This window comes from Fundulus heteroclitus, chromosome 5 (genome assembly GCF_011125445.2).
Source record: "Fundulus heteroclitus isolate FHET01 chromosome 5, MU-UCD_Fhet_4.1, whole genome shotgun sequence".
NCBI classification, from domain to species: Eukaryota; Metazoa; Chordata; class Actinopteri; order Cyprinodontiformes; family Fundulidae; genus Fundulus; species Fundulus heteroclitus.
Window position 1 is genome coordinate 4,011,357 of NC_046365.1, and position 27,648 is coordinate 4,039,004.

At 41.9% G+C, this 27,648-nt stretch overlaps 1 protein-coding gene across 5 annotated transcripts in view; it reads right to left on the reverse strand.

The window, feature by feature from the left end:
- The window catches only part of LOC105931227 (CREB3 regulatory factor), a 40,551-nt gene that overhangs the window by 6,721 nt on the left and 6,182 nt on the right, over window positions 1-27,648 (reverse strand). For 3 of the 5 annotated variants that reach the window (XM_021320178.2, XM_012869820.3, XM_021320179.2), the window contains 7 exons: window positions 26,021-26,093; window positions 24,887-24,948; window positions 24,693-24,809; window positions 23,839-24,616; window positions 9,581-9,754; window positions 6,244-6,433; window positions 716-789 (listed from right to left, as the gene is read on the reverse strand). In XM_021320178.2, coding sequence (XP_021175853.2) covers window positions 716-789; window positions 6,244-6,433; window positions 9,581-9,754; window positions 23,839-24,616; window positions 24,693-24,809; window positions 24,887-24,895 — 1,342 coding nt within the window. In that variant the 5' untranslated portion in view covers window positions 24,896-24,948; window positions 26,021-26,093. Of the gene's footprint in view, window positions 1-715; window positions 790-6,243; window positions 6,434-9,580; window positions 9,755-23,838; window positions 24,617-24,692; window positions 24,810-24,886; window positions 24,952-26,020; window positions 26,094-27,648 lie in introns of all 5 variants that reach the window. The other 2 variants (XM_012869819.3, XM_021320180.2) reach the window with 2 other exon arrangements.

Genomic DNA, 27,648 nt, shown 5'->3' on the forward strand with positions numbered 1-27,648 from the left:
GGGTCTAGGATTTGCAGATAGTTTATCAGACCCCCTCCAAACACTGATTGTAAACCAGTAGTCTGCGAGGCACGGTGGCCCATGCTAAGGGGACATTTCTTATACAATCATGTTGGGATCAGTTGGGATCATGGATCAGTTTCAATACGTCAGAATACGAGAAGAGGTCATGCTGCATTTTGCTGAAGAGGAAACACCCTTCCAGTGTTTCAACAATGGAATAATCCCAAACACACCAGCCTGCCAGCAGCATCAGGACAAAAAGATTAAAGTTGCAAAGAGGCCAGACCTATCCCCGTAGCTTATTCCAGTACAAAACTTGGTAGCTGGCATCAAACATGCTGTTTTTATGTAAAAGCCAAGAAGTGCAGATGAACTGTGGAGTTACAGGTGGCAGAAGTCCATCGACTCCATGCAGCAGATATGAAGCAGCTCTCTGAGAGCTTACACAACTAAACAGCCCCATAGCCATTTGGCCTCGCTGTCTGCAGAGGGAGAATAAATTAGATCATGTTTTATTTGGAACAGAATGTGTAGTGCTCCCAACACGCTTGTGTGTGTAGTTTTCCGCTTTACTTATTTTTTTTAACAAATTGCTATTATTTTGAACAGAAATATGGATAAAGAACCACTTAAAAGGCTCCTTTAGGCCCAGCGGCTGCAGCGGAGCCCAATCCATGGACACTAAAGTGGTCACTATGTGTGCGGCACTGACCGTACTCCTGGTTGAGCCCCCACAGCTTGATCTTGTTGGCTTCATGCTGGGCTTTCTTCTTCAGCCGGCAGGCCCTGAAACCAAAGGAAAATAAGACACAGACGTTCACTGGAACTGGTAACTCTGCTCGACGGCTTCCTTTCATCACATCATCCCATTACTGAGCAGCTGGTGGGATTTAACAGAAGGAACAAACTTAACAGTGAGGTGTTTCTAAACCCTTGTTCCTCTGAAGTACCAGTTGACACTTCATACCAAGGAGGGGCTGTTAGAGCATTTGATGATGGCAAAAATGCAGCCGAGGATAAAACAAACAATTCATAAACCAGATTAAATAGTCTCCTGGGGGCGATTCTCAGCCGAACAACATTCCCTCCTATCCTGCAGCCTTGAGTCAGTGGAATCAACCTGCAGGCACAGTTTTAATGCCCACTCTGTCCTCTATGCAACTCTAAAAATAGACCCATACAAGTCATTCCTTTTAATGTGATGGATCATCTACAGCTGTGAATCAATTAATTGTGCTGGGAAAGAGCAGCAGTGGATTGCCAATAAAGCCTCTTTTTATGCTGGTTAAAAACAGGTCGGCACCAGCTAACATAAGCCTTTTCAGCACAGTGAGATAGAGCTTTATGCTTGTGTTAGGTGATTCTGCAGAAGTTGTGGGTATCCATCGTTCCTGGCTCCAGTTGGTATTGACGGAAACGACGCCTGGGTGCACACATCAATTCTTCCTTTGGCTGCTGTGCACGCGGCATTTTTGCTCCCTTGAGAGACATGCTTAGTTATAACGTAGTAGATTTACTCCAGGAAGGAAAATAATTGTGACTTTTTGTACCATTCACAGTCCAGCAATTAATTATTCCAGAAATGTGTCTCCTAAAGCTCAAGTTCATAAGTGATTGGATCCCTCAGACAGAACCTCATCAGGCGGTACAAGCATATGGGCAGAGGGATAACAAAACTCCACTAGTCGTCCCAATCTAATCCCAGGGACCAGTATGGAACCCCGTTCAATGGATTTTAAAATGATCAGTGTTAAGAAACCAGACTAAAAGCTGCACTGTCGCAGCCACCGCCTAGGTGAGATTTGCTGCCCCACTCTGCACAGTCAATCATTCAAATCCACATTTTATTCAGACATGAAAATCACAACATGATCCACCTTCCCGTATAGTGGTGGCTGTAATGCACTAAACATAGTCTGCCAAATGCCATTAAATTAAAAGTAGAAGAAGAGTGCGGCTCTAATGGTGAGCTGAAAACACATGTGCGCGCATGAAGGGAGTCTTGACTTACGTAAAATCAAACGGTACCATGCTTTGGTTCAGACACTCATCGCTGTGACACTTAGGGAGTGGAAGAGCGGGCGATTTTCCATGCTGAACTTGAACGCAGCACTGCACGCACAAGTGCTTAATGACGTCAGTAACCGCTGGTCCAGTAAACAAAGCAAGCATGGCTGATAGGAATCTTTTTTTGGAAAGTATGGCTCCACTTTCCAAAATGATTGCGCTGGCTGTGATATTTGTGAGGTGAAGTACAAGGCCAGCGGTGGGAATAAGTCCAATCTGAGGAAGCTCCTGATCGCTGCTGCCAATTTAGTCAATTTCTTGCTATATTTAGCCACTTTTCAAACCCATCCAGCGACCCTTTTCCAAAAAAAAAAAAAATGACTAGAGAAAAATCTAGCAACTTCCTTCTGTGGTATTGGTGACATCCCGTGAAAGTAACATTCTGGAGTTACTGTCTTGGGAGAGGTGAGAGTGTTGCTGCTGCCTCGTCGTGAAATCCGCCTGTAGTCAGAGCAAAGAATGCTGAGAGCCTCTCTGTTCCTTCATTGCAAATGTATCCTGCCCTGGTTTAGAAAGCTGAATAAAAGATATTTTTAATATAGTTTCTTCTTCTCTGAAACTGTCGCATTAAAACAATTCCCTGCATTTATTCACACACACCTTGAATCCCACGTTCACCTCATTCACTCTGTGCCTCTGATAACTGTCCTTTACATAGGCACTGGATTCAGGCAGTGCATTAAAATTAATACATTATTTAATGAGGAACACAAAAGTACCAAAAATGGGTACCGTTAAGTACCGGTATTGATCCCCAGGTACCGGCTATCAGTACCATATCGATTCAAATGTGAAAGGTACCCATTCCTACTGTCCTTTAACTTTTCTTGATTATTCTATCAAAGTTCTCTAGAATAGTGCTTTTAAATTAAATGGTACAAAATTGTATTCCGGGGGCCCCCTTCTAGGCGCGTTTTAACTTATTCCCTAAATTTTTTCACCCCTGACCCGTTTTTATGTCTGTCATTTTCATGTACATGGCTTGCAATCCAAAATAAAGGCACTGCATGTCACTTTGTTAATTTCTTATGCCTGAAAATGTCTAACCTGATTCTTGCTAGATAGATGTAGTTCCGCTGAGCTCCACACGTCTTCACAAGTCCATCTGGAATCGCTCCATTGGAAATGTATTTCAGAAGGAGGGACCTTATCAAAAATCCTTTCATATGATTGGATAAACCACTTGTCTGTCATCTCTACTGACGTGTTACTTCAAACACTCACAAACCAACCCGTGACGCTGAAGAGAGCGACACAGGGAAAAGCAAAACAGAACAGCCATCATGATGAATATAGCGCAATGTCGGTAAATGACCGTCCGATGCTGGTGTTCTTTTAAAGAATTACCCGTATTTTACGGACCATAAATGACACCGGATTATAAGGCGCGTTAAATATTCTTCCCATATTACTCCGCCCCTCCACAAACTCACATATTACCTGACCGGGAGAGGTGTCCGTCTCTGTCGGGAGGACGGTTTTTAAGTCAGTATTGTGGACTTTTGATCACAGAAATATTATTTTTATATAGGTTACAGCCAGACTATAAGCGCTGAGCAGTTTTCTCTTCTGCGCACACACACACACACACACACACACACACACACACACACACACACACACACACACACAGAGTGGCGAAACGGCGCAAACATCCAGCCAAGATTTTAACTTTTGATATCTGTTATGGACAAATATTTCCCACTAATTTAGTTTTTCTTACTGCACACAACCCCGCCCCTCAACAAGCCCCGAGAAAGCAGAGAAGTACTGGGCCGGTTGGGGGACCAAAGCCCCGGGAAAGTAAGGCGCGGGTAAATTAAATTAGTCGGGTAAATGTGTATGGAAATGCTCTCCGTGATTTGCAAAGCCCCAGGCTTTTGAGTGCCAGTGGAAAAAGGGCTATTGTTGATTGCTTCCTTGCTGCGATATGCCATTGTTGTCTGAAACCAAACAGTCGCTTCTCTGATACGTCACATTTATGAAAATCCTGCCCAGCGATCCTAATTGGCTCGTCCATTTTATGTGGTATTGAAATCCCTCCCAATGGCAGCGAATCCAGATGGATGGGTGGAGCTCAGGTTAAGAAATGTCTGTATGTAGCAGCAAATTGCATGATGAGAAGTGACTGTCAAAGTGATTTTTCACAGGGACAAGTAAACTGTTTAATACTAGATACCTGGGCTGTTTAAGTCTTTACTTAATCTGCTACCTCAAAAGAAACAAAAAACATTTGTCAACACTAATGATGAAGCCATCAAGAACAGCAACCAATCAAAATATTGGGACCAGCATGTTTAAAACTCCTGACTTTAGTATAGTTTTAAATTTGAACATTAAACCAGTAAAGATACTGCACCTCATTAATAATAAAATGCAAGAAAAGCATCAGAATAACTAAATCTGATTGTCTCTGATCTCTCTCCAGTTTATTTTGAAATCAACCTGTCAGCTGATGATTTTGCCCTGAATTCATAAACATCACTTCAGACCCAGATCTTTAAAGCTGTCAAACTATCATATTTCTAGAAGGTTGAAGTGAGGTTGTGTTTAACTCCTGCTTTGCAGTTGCTAGTGTGCTGATAGATCAGCAGGTTAGGATTGTGAAGTGATTAGAAGCACCGCTGGCTGTTCAAGCCAGCGTAAATAAATGAAGGTGCCGATATCAGGAAATGTGTTTACCGGAGTGCTGGGTTAAATATTATGTTAGGTGGGGTTAAATAGTCTCCATGCACTATGATCTTTCAGAAACCCCCACCCCCCAGAATAAAACAGAGGAGGATGAAACATTAACTGAACAATAACATGGTTTGGCTTTCAGGTTTGGAAAAGCAAACCAGTGCTTTTACAGAACCAGTTCAAAACTGCCTCTAGCCCCAGCACCGGTCAAGAACTGGAACCTGTTTGGTGGAAAACCTTCATTATGTGTCAAAGCCAGGCTGCGAGAATGCCTGAGGTGTGCAGTGAAAAACCCTGACCTTGTTTTTGGAGAGAGTGCCAGTTTACCAGTACAGGCTTTTAGTTTGCCTGAGTGTTGTAGGCAGTAGAAAAGGGTTAGCCTCTAGATTATTGGGGTAAAAAAAAAAAAATAAAGATTAAAACTTCAGTTTGAAAGTGGTAATGTCACAAGGTAACATGTTCCAACACCAGTGGTTCACGTTTCATGTGAAAATCTTGAATCTACCATCTCTTCTTTCTTTTAGTCTTTTAGCTAAGCTAGGCTAACCAGCGAGCTAGCACAATGCTTGGAAAATCAAATCAATAGAAGTATTTCCTTCCGTAGAACTGATACTTTAAACCATAAAACTGAACCATTGATGATTCCTGTAAAGTACAACCAGTCAGTCAGTGGCCTGGACATGCTCCCCTCCACTGTGTTCAGTACACTGCTCTCTCTGTGATGTACTCTGTGATGGCTGAATGCATCAGGGATCTTGCCGTTGATAAGACTGGGAGAGAGCTCCAGAGGGAAGGTCTGGAAGCGGTCAGGATCGCTGTACGCTCTGAACTGAGATCAGAGAGCCACAATATGACTTTACAACAAATTCTCCCCAAAGGAAATTTCTGCATGTTCACATAAAACATGAACCCACTGGCATATTACAGGAAGACTGAAAAAAGTCTCTAAAGATACAACTTTTGTCTTAAGACATGTGTTGTTTGGGAATACAAGATAAGACCTAAATCCCTGTTCTCTTTGTTACTGTCCCAAATTCTGAACTCCTCCCTCCCTTACTGCAGAAATGAACTTTATACGACCCGGCTGTCTGTACATCTTTAACTTTTGTCTTGCCTCGTTTCCACCTGTAAATGCTGCATCTCTACATTGTTTCTATTCCAACCATATTATTTTACTCGGTCTGTCATGATAATTTCTACATTAAACTTGTTTTTAATCAGAACATATATAGGCTTCAGAAGAAAGCTGCGTGAGAATCAATACAACAGAACCTTTTGGGTTCTAGAAAAGCTACATTTCTAGTATCTTTGACAGAAAAAAAAACATCTCAACCAGCCTAAGTACTGCAGATAACATAGATCTCTGAGAGATTATCTTTTTCTGCCAACTGTTAAGAATTGAGAGTAAAAACATTTGAAATTCAGTAGAGAAGACCCACAACGCCCAGACCCAGTGGCAACAGAAGCAGTAGGATGGTAAGGAACGTCTGGTACCTGGAGGCCAGCTTGTTCTTCTCCTTGCGGGAGCGGGCTCGGGCCACAGCCGGCAGGTCGTTGACCGGGCCCATGCCCTTGATGGCAGCGTTGAGCTTCTGGAGCTGCTCCCCAATGTTGTGGAGCTTCTGAGGGTTGGGTGTCAGGTCGCTGGCATCTGTTTTGCGGGCTTTACGACGCCCTTTCTTGCCTGAACAAGGTAAACTGAAATGAGCTTATGACCTGATCAGGAAGGCATTCCAATCCTCCCCCGGCAGCCTTATATGGTGCCAGGAAATCACGATACAACACACATCTTCTCATTTTTAAAATCAAGAATTGCGTGCATGAATTTGAATTTATTTTCAATTTTCTCTAATCCACACATAGTTAAAAGATATGCGCACACGCAAAGACATATAGTGACACTTCTATTAATATTTTGCAAATTTCTCTGAGCAATTTCCATAGAAACCACATGCTTTTCTTGGTCATCAACAAGCTTCTGGTACAATTCTGACTAGATATTTGATTACATTTCTTGGTAGAATAACTACAGCCTATGTAAATTAGTTGGTTTTCTAAAATGGACCTTTGCTTATAAGGACTCCTGATGAAAAGAAGCCTAATCTAGAAGCCTAATATTTTGCCTGCTTGATCCATTCCAAAACATGCATGTGTGGAATCATTGTCTGATCATTGTTACTAAGTTAGTCACCCATCTTCATTATACCATCCAATTTGTGTGGTACACCAGGATAATGGCCCTGGAAACAACCCTGAAAGACTCCAGTGTACCAAGAGCTTTGAGCTCAGGATCAGCTTGAGCCTTGGTGGTGCATTGACTGATCATAATCGTTCTAACAAATTTTCATTCATCTGAGGGGAACTGTTTTGGTTCTAAGGGTTCAAACTCAGACACAACTGGGTGTTCAAGCTGCATGATCTCTAAAACATAGATAAAAATTGGTTGTGGAATAGTTAAAGAAGCCTAACATTAAGCTTTGGAAAACAACTCATTTAAATAAACTCAAGAAACTCTGAAAAGAAGAGTGGTGAAATATCCTACTGGAATTAAGCCAGAAAGTTGTCGATGGCAACAAAAATGTGAAGTTAAGGTGCAAAGGCACCTTTCACAGAATATAAGTGGAAGCTGTACGCACAGCATCTCACTAAAAAGAGATACTTCACATTTTGGTAAATATTTTATTATATTTTTTATGGGACAACACTGAATATATGACACTTTGACAGAACGTAAAGTATTTGGTGTTTAGCTTGTTTAACAGCGTAAGCTTTCTGTCCCCTTTTGTACTCATAAAAGTACATAAATGAAAATTTCCAAATTGTGCCCAATCAGCAACTTCCCCTCCCCAGTGTCATGTGACTCGTTAGCGTTGCAAGGTTTCAGGTCTGAATGGGGAGCAGTTGTGTTAAATATGGTGTTATCGCTCTCACATTCCCTCATGCTGGTTACTGGAAGTTCAATATGGCAGATCTGATGACCAAGGCTATAAAAAGGTCACCAGCTCCCTGGAACTGAGCTGCAGCACGGTGGTGACCATACGGACCAGGACCGGTTCCACTCAGAACAGGCCTCACCATGGTTGACCAGAAAAGCTGAATGCATGTGCTCAGCATCATATCCAGAAGGCTTTCTACTGAAAATAGAAGTATGAGTGCTGGCAGAACTGCTCCAGAGGTTGAAGAGGTGGTGGGGGGGGGGGGGGGGGGGGGTCAGCCTATCAGTGCTCAGATCATACGCTGCATCTAATTGGTCTGCATGGCTGTTGTCCCTGAAGGAAGCCTCTTCTAAAGATGATGCACAAGAAAGAATCCAAACAGTCTGCTGAAGACAAAGACTGAGGACATGGATGACTGGAACCATGTCCTCTGGTCTGATGAGACCAACATAAAGTTATTTGGTTAAGATGGTGTGGCAGTAATCCCTTGAGGAGAACAAAGACAAGTGTGTCTGGCATACAGCCATGCATGGTGGTGGGAGTGTCATGGTTTGGGACTGCATGAGTGCTGCTGGCTGTAGGGAGCTACAGTTCATTGAGGGAAGCATTAATTCCTACATGTTCTGTGACCCACTAAAGCACAACATGATCCTCTCCCTTCAGAACCAGGGCCTCAGGGCAGCATTCAAACGCGATAACAACCCCAAAGTCACCCAGACCACCACTGTGTTGTTACACAAACTGAGGGTAAAGATGCTGAACTGACCAAGCATGTCTCTGGACCTAAACCATCATCATGGAGGAGAGGAAGAGGACTCCAGAGGCAACCTGGGAAGCTTGAGGGAACTTCATGACCAAGAAAGCAGCGGTAGAAAAATAATGGTGACCAGCCAAAATATTAAGACTGGGCACAATCTGCCGCTTTTTTAACTTAGGGATGTACTCACTTTTGTTGCCAGCAGTTTAAACATGAATTAATGTGTGTTGACTTGTTTTGCGGTAACAGATAATTTACAATGCCATACAAGCTGCAAACCGACCCCATTACATTGTATCAAAGTGTCTTAGCTTCAGTGTTGACCCATGAAAGAAATACAATAAAATATTCTTCAGAATGTGACAGGTCTACTCACTTTTGTGAGATACTGTATATATGTTTGAGCCTGTATACAGGATTTTGAGCATGTATACATAAATAAAAGGCAATAATAATAATAAACATTTTTAAAATTTATCTAATGTTATTTGTTGACTATCATAACCTGAATACAATAAATAATTCAAAGCTCAAAATCACTATGAGATTCATGGCAATGAAAGGTATTTGTAAGCTTTTACAATGTAATAATCATGTAAATGCCTATTTATCCTAAAGCACTGTAGGGTAGAGGTCTGTGAACAGAAAGATGGATATGATGCTGATAACATATTTGCAGGGTTAGCTTAGCTATAAAAACATCCCTGAAGTTCGGCCATTAGCGGGCTGACTTTACTGACCTGAATTAGATTAATGGACTGTATCATTTTGGCTTAAACCTTGAGATCACAGGCAGCTAAGCTAATGCTCTGCAACGGCCGGTGCTGATGTAAGACTCTCTTATCAGAAGAGTACTAAAAAATTCATAGCTTGACATAAAAGTTGCATGTAGGACACAGGCTGATGGTTCTGATCCTGGTGGGTCATGTGAACAGAAAGAACCGGGGAGATCACAGCTGTAGGTAAATTCACCTCTGTAATTATGCCTGCACTTATCAGCTGATTAAGCAATTATTTCACATCAATTAGCTCATTACCATTGATAACTGGCGCCCAGCCTGACAGGAAAAAAAAAAAACCTCTTGTATCCATTTTTTCTCTCCAATATAAAAACCTTTCACAAAAACTCTTTCCTCACCCTCACGGCGGTACAGGGTGCTGGGCAGAGTGCTGGAGCTCCAGGACAGAGACCAGTGGACGTTGCTGCCCAGCTTCTTCTTTGAGGCCGACTCCCGAGAGCGTCTGTACTCCCAGAAACAGCGGCGCTTAGCGGGGCGCTCGCCTGGCTGCCTGGCTGGCTCCGGCTCCACCTCTGTAGGCACAAACACAGAGAAGAGGTAGAATGTGGGGCTTTGATAGGAATGCTTTAAAGCAATTTGGATTCATGTCGGAAGATTCATGTTGTCAACAATTCTGTAGAAAACACTGAATGTATGCGAGTCCTTGTAAAACACAGCTTTGTGGGCGAGTTAAAAAGCTAAGGCCAAAGGTTGTAGATGCACTCAGAAGGTGGCGAGTGACTGAACAGTGATGGGCTTTTTAAAACTTAAGAATCCTGCCCTCAACGGAACAAAGAATACCTGAATGGAAGTCAGAAAAAGTACAAAAGGTAATTAAAGCTCTTTAAAAGACAATGTAAAAAATCTTGCATTTTCTATGGAGGCTAAGTGTTCAAGAACAAAGAACTATACAGTGGCATGTTCAGGTAATGGAGTCATGCAATCTGTCTTTTTCAGCCCAACATTTTAGGGTACAAAGAGAGCAACCCCCCACAGGATTGCTGCTTGATTCTAGCCACCCTGGGGATGTTCTGTTGAATGAGCAAAGAAGGAAATCAGGAAGGCTGAAGGCATTCTAACAACGTTGCTGTTTTATCATATTTTATCATATGCTGAAGACACTTCCATGGTTTTGGTTTTAAACTAGTAAAACCCTGCTTTCAAGTCACTGCTCTCTTGTACACACAATGTTGCCTCTGCATCTACGCTTGAATACAAAGAAATATCATATTATTATAGTTCTGAAAGAAAAATCTGAATTGTCCACACATCTCTCCACACATGCCAGTACACAAGCAGCAATTCATAACAGGATCAATGCTAAAATCCTTTGGGAGAACAGCCCTGTTGAGAAGAAGAAAACTTCTTCTTACTTCTACGCTCTTTTGCCCAACAATCCTCTGGGTATTAGAAATCCTTCTAGTATGATGCCTATAAAAAGGGACAGCCAGCAGCTCGTCTGGGTCACACTAAGTTTGTAGAACACAGTAACTTTCTGTAGTCTAACAAGACTTTCTTGTCGTAGGTTTAGACTAAATGCCAGAGTCTTCTTTTTCCTCTGCTCTTCTTATCTTGCTTTATGTGATCTCCTGGCTTCATTTCACTCTGTAGCATGCTGGGATCCATTACACACAACTTCAAATGTGCATCAAAGCCATCCATCTGTTGATCAATCAAGAAGTCTGACTGCAAACACTGACCTTTTAAAACACATAAATATAGAAATGTTGGGCCCAGCCATTACAGGGAGCAAGGACTACACAGAACTCTGAATCCCAAAATGCATAGCATTAACCCATTTTCAAGACAGCTCCCAGGAAGGAGGCGTTTGGATGCTGGAGTCCCCTTGATGTCAAAGCTACAAACCCACATGCGCAGCTGCATTTCTTTCTTTTTGTCCCAGTTCTCCAGGCTGCACTGGGGAGAACGTTTTGATCTCACTGGTTGAGGAAAAGACAGAATCCTCGCAGAAATCTTAGGTCCAAAGTAAAGTTTGCTGTTTGTGTATGCGGTGACCATACCCTTGGACTGAAATAAGATTCTCCAAGAAGAGATAATGGTGTTTATTTTCCCTTCTGCTCTGCATTATGAACTGGTGGTTTGAACACCGTGTATCTGCTGCTCTCTGTTAGCTCCCAGAGCTAATTTAGCCTCATTTCAAATTCCTCAAAGCAAAACTTTTGGTTCTCAAACGTACATATTCACACTGAACTGTGATATCTCTGCATTGTTTTACAAGTTTTAGTTCATTTGCCCTATTCTTTTTATTTTTATTGAATAGTTTTGTTGAAGGTTACTTCCAAGGGTGGAAATAACCATTATCATTGGCCAAATACGGGTACCTTTGTAAAAATCTTGGAAAATGTAATCAGATTTCAATTTCTACAACAGAGCTGCTACATTCCTGAACATGCCATTATTGGTACTAGACCTCAGTCGCAATGTGGTGTTACAGTACTATAGTAAAACCAACCAACCTTCCCAAGAAATGTTAAAGGATAACCTTAAAGTGAACCAGCTGTTAAAGAAAAGTGGAGAAGTAATGTGAAACAGCGAGTTAAGAAGCTGGACATGTCCACAGGCCAGGACTGAGGTCTCTACGAACATGGCCGTCCTCTACCCCTGGGCCACTGCTGCGCCCAATAAATGTGTCTGATTATCGTTTTTATGGAATTACTAAATTCACAATTAAAACTTAGGTTGGAAATAACATGCAAGCTTTTCTGGTCATTCATAAGGTTGATATCTTTGAAAATGTAATTTGTTTCTTCCTTATTATAACTGTAGTTATGAGTTTTACTCTGTCATTTTGTTTCATCCATCTCTAGAAAAAAAAAATTATATATATATATATATATATATATATATATATATATATATATATATATATATATATATATATATATATATATATATATATATATATATATATATATATATATATATATATATAATTTAAAGGGATATTTTATGACAAAGACTATACTTTAAAAAAATGATCAAATCTTAAACCTAACCCCTTCACACCCTATACCTTGACATACACTGCTGTTTTCATAATTAATTTATAATATTTGTTATTGCTATTCTTAGGTGGCAAAAAGAAAATTGCAGGACATTCAGGTTTTTAAGAATTATTTTGAGATCTCAGATATCAAATGTAGGAGCTGTTTGTAACTGTTTTTAAGACAGAACAAAACTCTTATTATAACGGGTTAAAACAAAAAGTGACACACTTTGTGCGTCACTAACAACGCTGAGCTTATAGTTCACAATGACGATATGAATAATATAAGACCACCTGGTGTATGTAGGTCATTCTGCAGTATTAACTTACTGTTGTTTTGAAATGTTTTATATTGTTACTATAGAAACCAGATCAGAAATTCCAATGAATAAATAGAAAAATTTAATAATCTTTGTGTTCGACCGTCTGGCCATGACCAGAGAAGCACAGAGGCTGGTGAATGGGATCAGGTCGCACCGACAGCAGCACTCTCCAGCCTTAAAGTTGCTACTGGGAGAGGGAGATTTAAAGTTAGCCAGATGATAAATAGGCTGGAGTCTTTTCCACTGTTTTTTTTTTTTTCACTCTCAAATATTTATTTACTCTGGTACTTACTAGTTTCTCTTCTACTCTTTGTGTTCCTTTAGAGCTAATTTTACATTCTTTCTTTTCTTATTTTTCATGGCTAATAACTGTCTTGTGTCTTTGCCACTGCCACACCCGAATTTCCCCACCTCGGGATAATGAAGGAATTCTTAGGTTTTCTTTTGATGTATCAGTGAGGTGTTCAAAAGGAGGTTTGAGAGATGCACTGATATGTTAAAAGCTATGTAAAGGGAGAGTGTAAGAGAGCATGAGACAGCAGGACTACTGCAGATAGAACAGAATATAACCTTTTCTTATTTAAACGAATTCATTCAACACAAGACCCACTAACTGCCCTCTTGTCTGTCTTCCTTTTAAACTGATGAAATGTGTTTTTACTATTTATGGCTCTGCTCTCGCACCTTTTATGAATGTTTGTCTCAGTTCAAGGATTGTGCCGAACGTTTCTAAACAGGCTCTTCTTAAACAACCCCACCTCGACTCGTCAACTTCATCTAATTTTAGACCCATTTCTCATTTAGAATTTCTTTCCAAAGTGTAAGGGAAAAAAAATGGAGTTTTAAACAACTGCAACCATTTTTAGAAACAAATGGCATCTGTGATAAATTTCTGTCCGGCTTTAAAGCACGTCATAGCACAGAGACTGCTCTGCTAAAGATACACAATGACATAGCCATGTCTGCTGACAGAAAGTGCCCACCCTGTTCCCATTCTGTGCTCTCTTTATATGCTGCCACTAGGGGAAATCACAACTGTGCACCCACTGTCTTTCCACTGTTATGCTGACAACCTACAAATGTATTCGTCTCTTAAGCCAGTTTGCAGCAACGCTCTTCTCTCTCCCATGGCCTGAATGACTGCTGTTACACTGTGGCTAAGTGAAGACTTTTATTTTTAAATGGAAAAAAGAGAGAAGGTATTTCATCTGATGACAATGCCTTCATAGATCTCAGTGCTTTGCCTTTGTAATTAAAGAATACTGGTAGAAACTTAGGGGTAATATTTTATACAGAATTTAAATTTAACAAACAAATGGACTCTGTGCTCAAATCCTGTTTTTATCATCTGAATCTTCTGGGCATAAGTTAAATATTTTTTAAAATCGTCCCGACTTGGGGAAGGCCATTGATATTTTTATTCGTTTGAGACTAATACTGTAATGGTCTCTATATTTGCGTGTCAGAGCCCTCACTTAGAAGTGTCCTACTTGTCCGGGGCACGGCTGCCCGTCTTTTAACCAGCACCTCTAGATGTGAGCACATCACCCTGTTTTATCCTCTTCACATTGGCTTCCTGTTCATTTTAGAATTCATTTGAAACTTTTATTGCTCCATCTTATTTATCTGAACTTTTACATTTTTCCGAACATTGCAGATCCCTTAGATCATCAGACCAACTTTTATGAGATGTTTCAAGGACCAGGCTAAAGCATCGGGGCACTTTCAGTGCTAGCATCCCGACTCTGGAACTAACTTTCTTCTGACCCTCGCTCCACCACAGGTCCAAGCATCTTTAAATCCAAGCTTAAGACCTATTCCTTCAGGCAGGCCTTTAACGCCAAGTTTCATGGTGACATTTTATCTATGATTTCCATCTTTTGTTGTCGTCTGCTTTTATGGTTGTATATTTGTTTTCTTTTTAGGTGATCTTCCTTTTTTCTTACATTGTTTTGTTAATCGATTGATTTCCTCTGTTTTGAATATTGTATTTTCATGCTAGGTATGCTTTTTCCCCCTGAATATGCTGTATTATCAATTAATAGTTGTGGAATATTTTCCCCTTTCTGATAAGTTCATTCTCTTCAGTATTACGGCTTAACTTTAAATGTTGTTTTTATTCATATTACTTAACCTAGTATGTAACTATATATGTTTGCCACTGTCACACCTGTATTTCCCCTATTGTGGTACAATAAAGGTATTTATATTCTACTCTATAATATAGCTCGTCAAGAGAAATAAAAATTGTCTTTCATTCAGTATCTACAGCTCAACACATTACAAAAAAATGCAATTATGCTACAAAGTTCTAGTTGGTGCATCTTTATCTATAACTGCAGTCTGAACTCGACTTTAGTGATCTGTGTCCCATGTATGCACCCTGTAAAACAATGTAAAAAAAAAAAAAAAATTTGTTGCAAGAGGTTTGCATCAGATAAGAATCTCAATCTCCTCAGGCTTCACAACCTCCAATTGAATAATTTAGCCAAATTTAAAAAAAACACATGAGCAAAAAATAACCGCAGTATGCAAAACATGTGAGGCTATCAAGAATCAACAGGACTGAAACACAAAATTCAAGCTAATGTGCGACATATTTACAAGAAACAGAAGCTGAAAGTAATCTGCGTAAACTGCTGCAACATAAACCTAAAACCACAGAGAAGCAGAGATGAAATCATCCTGATACTGAATCCGACCCCCAAGCCATTCTATTATTGTCACACACAGAATAGTAAATGTCACCCTCTCCTATAGAAGTGGAAAACATTGACAGCCATATATAAGGCAATTATTAGAAGAGAAGCACCTAAAAACTGAACCCTAATCATAACTGACAGGTTTTTAGGTTTATGTTCTCCCCTGTATGCAATCATGCCGGGAGCCTTAATCCACTAACACAGGCTTCATGTCCAAATGAAAAGCTAGCACCAGCTGAGAGCACGTATTCTGTTTCATGGACAGACGTCACAGTAGATCAGCCTCAGGCGTCCAAAGCCACAAATGCTAGCATCACACATAAAATAAAGCTGCCAGCAGCATAACATAAAGAGATGCTTCTTCAAATAATTCTGTACCGGGATGGAAGCACAATAAAAGGCTGCTCTGATGAGGACGTTGTAGTGAGAGTAAATCTGATTTGCATGAACAAAACAGAAAGTCTGAGCTTTCTTCCATTAGCCAAGGTTGGCAAGTGCTTCCAGATAAACACACACACACACACACACACACACACACACACACACACACACACACACACACACACACACACACACACACACACACACACACACACACACACACACACACACAGTTTATGTAACATAATGTCATCTGGCCCAGTCTGCTGATAACACCACTGTCTACATGCTCACATTCTCAGCACACACACACATTCTGCTAATCCACCTTTCTTCCAATCTCCTAAATTCAGTCCAGCACCCATCTCCAGCCTCTCGGTATTAACTCAAACACATTTTCCAACCATTACAGCGGACCGGTTTGCCACAGGTAAATGTTATGACAAGCTTATCTGGATAAACAGACACCATGTCTGGAGAAGAGCAATGGTGTGTCGCACCAGAAGAAATGTGACTCCAACTGCGGTTCGAGATCCAGACCGCCACATCCCTCTGTTACCTTGCAGTGGGAAGCTTAGATCTATTTAATTAGAGCAGGTAGAAGAAGGATGATCAAAGGCAGAGGGAGCGTGGGAATAAAAATCTTTACTGGAGACAGTGTATTATCCCATAAATAAATCGTTATTTAATTGTTATTTTATTTTAAATCTAAATTTAAAATAACTACTTCCGTTTATGGACCTGTAGCTTAACACTTGGGACAGTTAACTTAATGGGTCATTTCTCAAATGACGTCACATTTTTCCCAAGACAGCCCGGTGTCACGGCTGGTCGGACAGGAAGAGTGGACATTACACTGGCAACAACCGCAATACTAATCATTTTGGAAGAGGACGACGTCCCAGGAGCTTCATTTCAACCTGCTGCAATGGAGAAACCCAGCATAGAACAGCTGAAACGTTGGTTGAAATGTAGAGGGCTCAAAATGAGCAGAAAGAAAGCAGTATTAGTAGAAAGCAGTGGCGGCTGGCCCATAGGGGGCGCTCGGGCGCTGCCCTCCCTAGATGTGGAGGGGAAAAGTCAAAATATATATAGATTTTAAAAGTATTATTAATGTCAGTTTTTACTTAATAGTAGGTGGCTACATGTAATAAGAATTATTAAAACACTTCTACTAATTGACTATCAATTGACTCTGATTTAACATTGCATTTCCACCAACAGAACGTATCATTTCTCTTCTTCTACACTTGTGGGGCTGTGACTCAAGGAGCCCTACAAGTGTAGCGAAATAACCAATCGTATACTGTTGCTAGGGAAGATTTATAAATATTTGGCCAATCAGCATCGCCAAAATGAATGGCTTTAGGGCTCCTGGAGTAGTAGCCCTAGCTGCACAGTGATAGGTGCGCTTTACACGTGACGTCACGAGCTACATCCGCGCTACATCCGGGTCACGCTGGTAAGCAAAAACAGTACTGTTCTCGCTTACCAGCGTGACAAAACGGGTGAATTAGAGCGTACTTTTCATTTATTTTTGGAGTCTAAACAATGCCTACGACCTGTTGTGCTCCTGGTTGCACACAGAGGCATTCTAAATCGTCAGATGTACGTTTATTTCATTTACCGAAGAAAGAAGAAAGAAATGGATAATTTCAATGAAAAGGATGCAGGCAGACAATCCCTGACTGTGAGAGCCATCATACCACGACAGAATTTGCAGTCTACACTTCATCTCTGGTAAATACAACTTACATTTTGCACTGGTCATTGTTCTACTTAAATATTTATAAAAATAAAAAAATTAGAATATATATTTAAGTCAAGACAAGACGTGAACGTTTGTTTCGTAATAATATACGTACTGGCATGAGTCTGTGAAAAGGATTAATAAGACAAAACCACCAAAATAATCCTTTGTGAACCATGTTTTTCATTAATTAAATGCTTATTGTGGAATCGTAGTAATTTTCCGACTTTTAATTTAAATGTATGTACTGGGTTAGGCAGGGAAATCTATTGGCCAGCCCCACCAAGATTTTTTTTCACCAGTTGCCACTGGTAGAAAGGTATGATCAAATTCAAGGAAGAAACGCGCTGAATCCTCGTAGAATTGCAGCTAATACTAAGAAAAAATACATGTATTATTACAGGCCTATGTTTTAATTTATTATAGAGCTCATTGCAGAAAACAGACTTAAAAACAGTCAGTCATCCCTCTGTAATCAGACACTTAGATCCCGCTCTCTTGCTGCACAGCACGTAAACCGCAACCGCCGACTCACAAAGGTTACAATTGATTTTAGAGAGAAACAAGGCCAAAGTCGCTGATAATAAGCAGACTAAATGCAACACTGAAGCTCACATGAACAGCCCTCAATGATTGTATGAAGTTTTAAAGCCGCTGAGAAAAAGCCAAATAAACGTCGCCCACCTGCCCAGATGCTGCAGTGGCTGGTTTCAGGTCTGGACGTTCAGGTGTTAGCTCCTTACGACTGAGGAAATGTAGAGACTACATTTAGGGGTCTTTGGTCAGATTCCACAGTAAACCCTGGTTACAAGCTCATATCCAACACTGACATTTCTATGCAATCCTTCAGGGTTTTGGAAAAATCAATGGGGGAAAAAAAACTTCCTTCATTTGATCATGATCACCACATCGCTAATCACTCCAGCAGATATGCAGCAGTGGTGTTTTGTTGTTGCCACATTATTGTCTGTTAATATTCAGGACAGATCTGTTCACAACTTTACTCAAACAAGTGAACTATTCAAGCGTTACCACTCTGCTCGTACGACCACAAAATGGTTGCGACGCATGCGTCTACATTTAGTAATTTGACGTCATTTGAGAAATGCCCTATTCCTTGTTTCTATTTATGTTCTGATCGATGCCAAAAGACTGATTAGCAAATAACTATTATAAACCTATCAAAAAGGTCCCATTATAGTGTCACTAAGGTTAAAAGTCCAGATAAACACAGTGAAAATGATTATACGACACTAAGAAAGTACCAGAGTATAAAGTAACAAGGTGCTACCCCTCCCCCACTTGCTGCTGAGCACAGTAAGCTCATTTTAGATATTTACAGTCTTTGGAAGGGTCTGTTTATTCTGTTACCCGCTTATCCACTTGGTTGGACTATCAGCACAGGACTAGCTAGGACTGCCAAAGTACCAATAAACCTCTGGAATGATTATATTCATTGTGACTCTTCTCTTTGTTTTACATCATAAAGATTACTTCACCACCCTCCCAGGGCTGTGTGATCTCAGTCACACAGGTCTTTATCAGGTGTGAGCATAAGAAACTGAAAATCTATCCAAGTTACCAAATATGGTAGGTGCAATCAGAATTTTAATGCAGTTTTAAAATTTAAAATCGAATGCCAAGGCTGCATCATGGGACACATCTGAGGAAATGAATGTTTGGCATGTGTTTAAATAATTAGGACACTACTTTTAACAACTAAGATCATGACAGAAACTCTTCTGGGGTTTGATTGCTGCTATGGAATAGCGAAAACCAACTCATCGCTAAAGATTTGTTTGAGCGATACGCGCATTTTCCTCGATTAGTTTTGATGAAGAAGCTGCCATCTGGAACGTAGCGTGACTAAGGGAGTATTTCTGCTTGTAAGAAATTGGTCCTAACTTCATTCAGCTCAAAACATGAAATATATCTGTCCACATAGACTGGATCATTACAAACCAAATGCAGAACACTAAAACAAATTGTATGACTAGTGAAACCTTTAATATATTTGTACAAAGAAAAAAAAGGTTTTACAGGTTATGAAATGTACCTAAATGTTCATAATGTTCATAAAAATAAAGATTTGACAGAACACAAATAATTTTCACAGTCTGTCTTTATTCAAGCCTAGTTCAGTCAAGAGCTGCCCAGTCAAGGTATTTTAGATCACTCACTAGAGGTGATTAAACGTAGTACAGATTCCTTATGAGCAGTGAAATAGCCTTCTACTTAAGCCATGAATGGAATACTAACTCCACTGTCCTGTCGGTGAGACTGCGTCAGACTCACTCAGGATGGGGAACACAGAGATCCTGTGAGAACGTATGGCAAAGTTTGACGATGTCACTGAGATCTTTAAAAAATGTTCCGACTCAGAAACAGTAATCTAGCAAAACATCCAATCTGATGCTGTCTGGCCTCAGCGGGCAGGTTATACATGTTTCCTGAGCAGTCTGTGAGCTCAGGTCAGAATACAAGGAAAATATAGAAAAGCTCCTGCGTTAAACCTGTGGGGTAGAACGGAAGGTTTGCTGAAACACGAGTGGAACAGGTCTTCATACAACTCCCCACTCTGTACTCTGAATGCACAAAGGCCAGGTCACAGACACAGCGTGTAGCTCTTGGCAGCCGTGAATGCAGGCGAGACAGACTGGATGGGTAGAACATGAGGCTCTCTTCTGCAGCAGCAGCGTCCAGCTGCTTCTGTTACTAAGTCAGAACTAAAGAGAACTTTATCCAGATACTCTGGTTAAAAGCATTCCTGTTTTTAGTTTTTTTTTTTTTTTTAAGTTTTTACACTTATAATTTTATGAAATAGATGCAATCGGGTTCTTTCTTATGTTATGGCAGATGAAATAAATCAGAGAGAAAAAGAAAATTTCCACTATAAAAGCACTGAAATTGAATTAAGATTTTAAAAAAAGAAAATATTTCTACAATGTTGTGCAAGAATTCCCAGGACTCATTTCTTCCTAATTTCCATCTAAGCAGCAAAACATTTTAGCCATCTTTGAAAGCAGCCTTGGTCAGTAGCTCTAGTTCTGATTAGCATCTCCAGCAGATGAACAGTATCTGAAAGCCAGGACTTTCAGAAACAGGAAACAATAAGTCAGCAAAAACCTGACACCGGACCTGAGAGAGGAGTCATCCTTTAGTTGACGCCATTTAAAATAAATAAATAAATAAATAAATAAAATAAAAACTACCCTCTTTCATTTTTGGTATTTTTAAAGAAAGTATTGATTATCACTGATTTTTCAGTTTTTCTCCATCAGCCATTGATAGCTTAGAGTTAAATTTAAATAAAACAAAAATAAGCTTAAGGTTGGTCACATATTGAAGAGTAAAAAGCAGCCCAAGCCTAAACAGGAACTTTTGCAGACCATTGTAGTTTGAACGGATATGTCCAGAGCTAAACACAAAGTAGAAGCACTGAAATAATCTCTTTAAAGAAACATGTGGTGGAGAGGAGAAGAGTAGGGAAGTGTTGTGTGGTGATAACTTCCAGGGCTGTGGGTGTTTAAACTCTACCTCCACCATGGAGTCAAAGCCCGGTTAGAGCCTTCCTAATATTCAATCAAAGCAGTAACTTTGTAATGGGGTACCGCGCGCGAGCTATTTTTAGAAACACAATGTCACGATGACGTCACATCACGTGGTACGCAGTGGGGCAAACTCCGGAAACCCGCCATTGTTTTGCTGTAAAAGAGACGTGCGTTAGCCTAGGTTTTACTCGGTAAACGACTGCTTTTTCCAAATCTAAGACCATGGTTTTTAAACATTGTTGCTATGGAACGTGCAACAGCGACTCGAGGTACGCTGATCGGCCGCATATGAAGGATGTTTTCTTCAAGACTGCCAAGGAGAAATGTGTGCGCTGGGAACACCGGGGCGGTCGGCCTACACAACAGTTCAACCCGGAAAAAGTTACCAAATTCAAGTACATATGTAGCAAGCATTTTGTCGGAGGAAAGGGCCCAACCGAAGAACATCCTGACCCAATTCCAGCGACATCAAGTCAAGGTAAGAGTATTTTGGTGGCCGACATGTTAATAAAGTAGCGCCTGCTACCATGACAGCATATAGGCTATCATGGTAGCAGGCGCTAACATGATAGCCTGCTACCAGGCTTACTCAAAAACATTTCAAATGAGACAAACATTAAACATATACCCATTCCTGGACGATGATTGCAAACAACAAAAAAAAAAAAAAAACGGCCGACGCTGCCATGACCGCCGCGCAGGAAAAAAAAACAAAGCTTATCGTTCATCAACTCGACATTGAGCTGAAGGTTGGTGTGTTCTTTGACAGTGCGACCAGTAAACCGTGTGCCTGGGACATCGTCTTGGGAAAGTTTAACGGCTGTAAAGTGGGTCATATCGCTGGTTCTGTTGCGCTTGTAATAGCTGGGTTATCCGTGCGTTCTCTCCTGTATGCCCTACCTAAGCGGCAAAAGGGGCGTTGCTCTTGAGACGGTGACGTCACGTGCGCGGTACCCCATTGTGATGATGCACACATTGTGAGTCAATATATTGTGCAGCTGTTGGTGATGCCTTGAAACTGAATATTTAATCAAGGTCATCACTCCACCCTGTTCCTACTTGGAAGTGTACCACATTAATACGTTGATCCAAATACTAATTTATTTGACAAAACTACTCAGGAAGCAGCGTTTATTCGGGTAAATGAGGTCATATGAGCAGCAAACATACGGAACAGAGTCAGATCCAAGTCACTCAGAGGGTCTTATTTCCCAACCTGAACAGCAGCCATGCACCTTCCTCATTTGCACAACTAACAGTTTTCTGCAACGTTCTTTTCCTTTCCCCGCTTTGGCATTGGTATTCGTCTTTTCCTGCAGCCAGTTCATCTTTTTCAGGAATGCAGCCCGCTATTTCTCTGAATAAAATGTTGTGGGTGATCGGTTCTTTTTTGCCAACGGTTTATCTGGAGGTGTTTTTCCACTAGAGGAATCGTGTAATTGGACCTTATCACGTGAACGGGCTAAGAGCCAGAGGCCTGACTTCACTAAGTGACTTCCTCGTACTGCATGTTCTGTTAGAGCAGAGTTTTAGGTTTGCTGAGCCGAGTTACACAAAAATACCCCAGCTTCGTCCAACTTGCTTAACACGTGTACCCCTCTGGTATACTTGGGTACCCACGAGGAAGCCCACAGAATGCCGGGATGTTCTTTCTGGTGAGATCATCCGTTCAACAGTCAGAACTTGGCCCAAATTTAGTGATCAACAGGACAATGGCCCCGAAAACAGAATCCGGAAGGTCCAGTCAAAGTGCAGAGTTGACGATGAAATGCTGTGGTAGAACATGAACAGAGCCACACCCAAACAAAGACTTATAAAGCACTATGAACTAAAACAGTGGTTTTACACAAACATTTCTCCAGAACACATGTTAACTGCGGCTTATTGTGTTGTTACATCCTAGTGAATGGATGCACTCGGTTAGCTAACAACTAGTTCCTCATCTCACTCATTATTTAGGCTCAGTTTTATTTTGGATAAGGACCAGATACATTTTCTGTGTCCTATTACATAAATCATTCAAACCAGTACTGTAGCAAGACAAGAAATAGAGGTCTGAACAGCCTTACATTCCCAAATGCTAACGGAGCAAAGGACCCACACCAGAGGCTCCTGGGTGATTTATTATTGCGTAGATACATGTTGGGACCACATGTTTACATGCACTGTATAAAAAAAAGACACGCAACCATTTTTAGCACTCAGGCTAAATGTTTCTTTTTTTAGGTCAGTTAAAATCACCACATCTATTTCTATTTGCTAAACACCAGATTAGGAGAAACGTTTTTATAACTTTTTCCTCATGTAGGAGGTTTACATACACTAAGATTACTATGAGTTTAAACTATTTGGGAAAGCCCACGCATGGATGTCATGGCTTTGTTCATTTCTGATACGTTCATTCACAAGACTTTACAGGAGGCGCAGCTGTGGATGTATTTTAAGGCAAACCCCGCTTCCTGGTGTGACATTATGGGAACCCGGCCAAGACATCATATCAATAAAGTGTTAGAAATGCATGATAAAACGCAGAGATCCAACAACAGGAGAATCTTTGTTCCAAGAGGTAAGTTGAGGTGAAAATAATCCTTTAAAAGCTGTTTGTTTGGAGCAAACTGTTCAACATGTTTCAATCCAGGCCCCATGCCCCGCTCTAACAGCAAAGCCGCCTGACCAGAACGCATGGCTCTATTAGCGCCTCAGAGCCATGTCATCACAGCGCTGTGGCCCCAGACACAGGAAGTAGGGCGGGGATTTCATCTGCTGCTCATCTAATGCAGCCATAGAGGGAGATCTGGGGGATTTTCTGGACTGGACCCATAATGAACTGCTTCCTGAGGGGTTCTGCGATGGGTCAGCTCTCTTCAGACAACACAGACAGCGACAGGAAAACCAAAACTCACCACACTCGGTTTCTGAGGAGCTTGAGAGTTCAGCCTCCACCGCCGTTTCCTCTGCTCCCTCCTCTTCGTCTTCTTCTTCTTCTTCTTCGTCGTCCTCCTCCTCTTCCTCCAGCTCTGTGTTGGGCTGGCTGTCCTCGCTGCCCTGTGCCTCCTGCTGAACCTCGGCCACCTGCGCCTCCTCAGACTGGGAGCTGTGAGCGGGCCTTGCAGCCTTCTCCCCTCCCTGGCCCAGAGAGTAGTTGTGTTCCTCGCTGCAGTGCTCCAGAGCCAGCCCTGCTCCTGCTGCAGCCACTTCCTGCTCATCTTCTTCCTCTTCCTCCTGTGTCACCTGATACACCTCCACCGTGCACTCCCTTGACACCTCTTCATCCCGTTTGCCCCCCATGCCCTTTCCTGCGGCGCACAGCTCCCCCTGCGTTGCTATGGTAACAGAGCCATGAGCCTCCTCTTTCCCCGCAGCAGTGACCTGGACTTCCTGGGTTACGGGAGGGGCTGCACACCTGTCCCTCCTCCTCCACTCCTCCTCCTCCTCCTTCTCCTGCTCCTCCCGACTCCTCCCCCAGCGGCCCATCAGGATGGCCTCCTCAGAGCAGGCCAGCAGTTCGCCGCCGACTCCAAGGCCCAGCTTGGTGTAGCGAGCCATCTCGTCTAGCGCAGACACGTCCCAGCGCTCCGGATGCTGGTCCTCACCAAAACCCCCATCATCCACAAGGTCGCTCAGCAGCTCGAAGGGCCGTTTCCTCGGCGATGCCGGGGAGCCCAGCATAAGGAGCACGCTCTGCGGGGGAGCAGAGATTGCTGTGTTAGTAAGGAAAACAACTTGAAATAAAAAGGAGCCATTTTTGCTCTCTAACCTGATCATACTCAGTCCTGCCCCCCTGTGGCGACATGGCCAGCGGGCAGGGGCTCAGCAGGCCCCTGTGGCCCCCGTAGGCCTCGCCAAATGCAGGCTCCATCCCATTCATACCCGGCTGAAAGTGAGGAAGCAGAAGGAGTTAGAACCTCTGGACGTGCAGGCCAGGAGCAATGGAGCTGTGTGAGACTTCACCTGAGGCATGCCCGAGGCAGGAAGGTGTCAGGATGTGGACACGACGTCAGATCCAGCAACTTCTGCTGCCAAAACAAAGCAGAGCTTTTATTTGGACCTTGAAATGTAACAAAAAGGAATTGGTCTTAGTCTTCTGTGGCCATTCATTTCCTCCCTCTGTAATTTTACTATTCTATTGCTCTATGTTTAGCACTCTGATGTTTTTAGACTAGCTTCTTTCAATGTACCTGTAATCTCCACCTTTGCCTTTTATTGTTCAGCGCTTTTGTAACAATGTGTTGCTTTTAAATGTGATTTAGGAATAAATGGGACTCGACCCTGTGTCCACTTCAGGAACCAGGGGGGAAAAAAAACTGCCTGGGTAGAAAATGAACCCAGAAAAACAACATCATTATGCAACCAACTTAATATGAACTGGTGGAGCTTTGTAGTGGGAGGCCGTGAAAAATGTCATACTTTAATTGTGTCTCAGCTATCTCCCAGGTTGCCAGCTCATATTTTCTGTATTTTTAATTTTTTTTTACTATACCAGTGTTTTACATTGCTTACATTCTATGCATTATTAAAATCAGCTCGTTTTAATAAGAAGACCAATTACAATGGTCTTGTCTCCAAGACACTTTGCAGTAGGAGTGGACAGTATGAAGAAATGAGATCTTAAATCATTAGACAGTGTTCTGTGAGGCACATTCTACACCTTCTAGGTCTGTGCTCCTGCTCAGACATCAGTCTCATTCCCACCCTCAGCCTACAGCATCAGTTACATTTCCACATGCATTCAAGAGACTTTACTTAGCTTTTCAACTGTAACTATAATGAATTTTTGAATGTCATTATACCCACTTTCCTGTTAAAAGTTAAAAAAAGACGATTGACAGGCTCTGGTGGAGTTCCAGGGCTCACATTTCCCATCTAGGCTTTTACAGCCGCCACTGTTCTGCAGTGCTAGAAGTCAGTAAAGGAATGTACATCATAGTTTTAAACTGCACAGTGGCAAATATTTTACTGCTATCAGCCAGAGAATAAAAAGTTCTAATAAAGTTCTATGGGAAAATGTTCCACGCCACATTGTTGAAACGCTTACAAAGTGAGGATTTGAAGGGAAGAGGTGTAAGCAAGTAGAACGTGTCCTACCTTAAACTAAGAGGGTGAAAAAGTGGAAACCTTTTTCACATCTCGCAGCCCCGAGAGTCCTAAGAGATACAGCCTGAAACAAACAAAAGACAGGGGAGGCAGTGAGTCTCCTTAACGCTGCAGCCACACGTTCCACCAGCTTGCTCTGACTGATCAGCCAAACAACAAAGTAACAACAATGCTGAACGTCTTCAACAACAAAAATCAATCTGACCCGGCCCGAGGAACCGTGTCACACTTTTGCTGTAATGCTGTGCTCTCATCTTTAAAGTCTGTGCAGCCATGATGGCTAATGCAGCCCGTGTTTGTGGCCTCGTTTCTCTATTAATACATCCAGTTATTCGACACAAACCAGTTTTCTGCTGCTGCTGCTGCCAGAAATGTAGGACATGTCATTTCCTGTTGACAGCGAGCGCTCCAAACAACAAATGCAGAAGCTTTTATGGGGTAAACAAAGGTTAAATTTGATTGTGCGGCAAATGCGGAGAATTACCACAGAACATTTGTTACTTCTGCAGAAACACATGTTGTGTCACAAGCTTCCGCGAGGAAGGACTTTGAAGTTCTTTCGTTAAATGTTACACAACCTGAGGAGGATCGGACGAAAATCAAAGCACCTGGAAACAGGAGCAGGCGCCAAAACTAAAATAAGAACCCAAACTAAATGATTCATGAAGGTAACATCTCTGTTTAGAAGTTTGCAGATGACATCGCTGTTATTGGTCTGATCCAGAACGGTGACAAGACCGCAGACAGACAGGAAGTGGATCGGTCAGAACCACCTGGAGCTTAACCCGCCCAAGACAGTGGCCATGACAGTGGACTTCTAGAGAACCCCCACCATACTGCCTGCCCTCACCTCAGCAACACTACGTCTGCAGTGGATCACTTCCGGTTCCTAGAAACCACCCTTTCCCTGGACCTGGGCTGCTCCCCGAACATTAGACACTGTTCTGAAGAAGCAGAAGCCATACCTCCTGCAGCAACAGAAGAAATACAAGCTTCTACAGGAGCTGCTGGTCATCTGCTACACTGCCTTCATTCAGTCCGTCCTGTGTTCATAACCGTGTGGTCCGGCTCTTCCACAAACAGGCCAGGTCCAGACTACAGAGAACAATCAGGTCTGCACAGATGAACGGTCATGTCAAACAGGAAGTAGGAAGAAAAGATTACCCTTACAGACCGATCATTAGCTTCTCCATAGCAAACTAGGCAATGTGTACTGTGAGGTAGCTCAGCAAACAGATCCTGACTGCCACTGACTGAGATAAAGAGGAAACGATTGTAATAAGCAGCCTTTGGTTTACTCTGAAGTCAGAGTTTGAAATGACAAGATTTCTTAGTAGGACGCGCAGCCGGAGTCAGATTATTACTTTGAGTAAAACTACCCCAGTGTCCTGAGATCAACATTTCATCACCAAGATCCAAACAAAAATATAAAACAAAGACACCCCCAAAAGGAACGGTCTAGTTTGGAGTTGGCTTTCTTAATGCCTAAAATATTAGAACCTTTTGCTGTTCTGCAACTTATGGAGGAGCACCAGCATGGCAGGCTGGTGTTAGAAGGTTCATTAGTCAGGTTATCTGCTCAGGTAGCCAGCCTGCAGTCAGCTGCTACACACATGGTC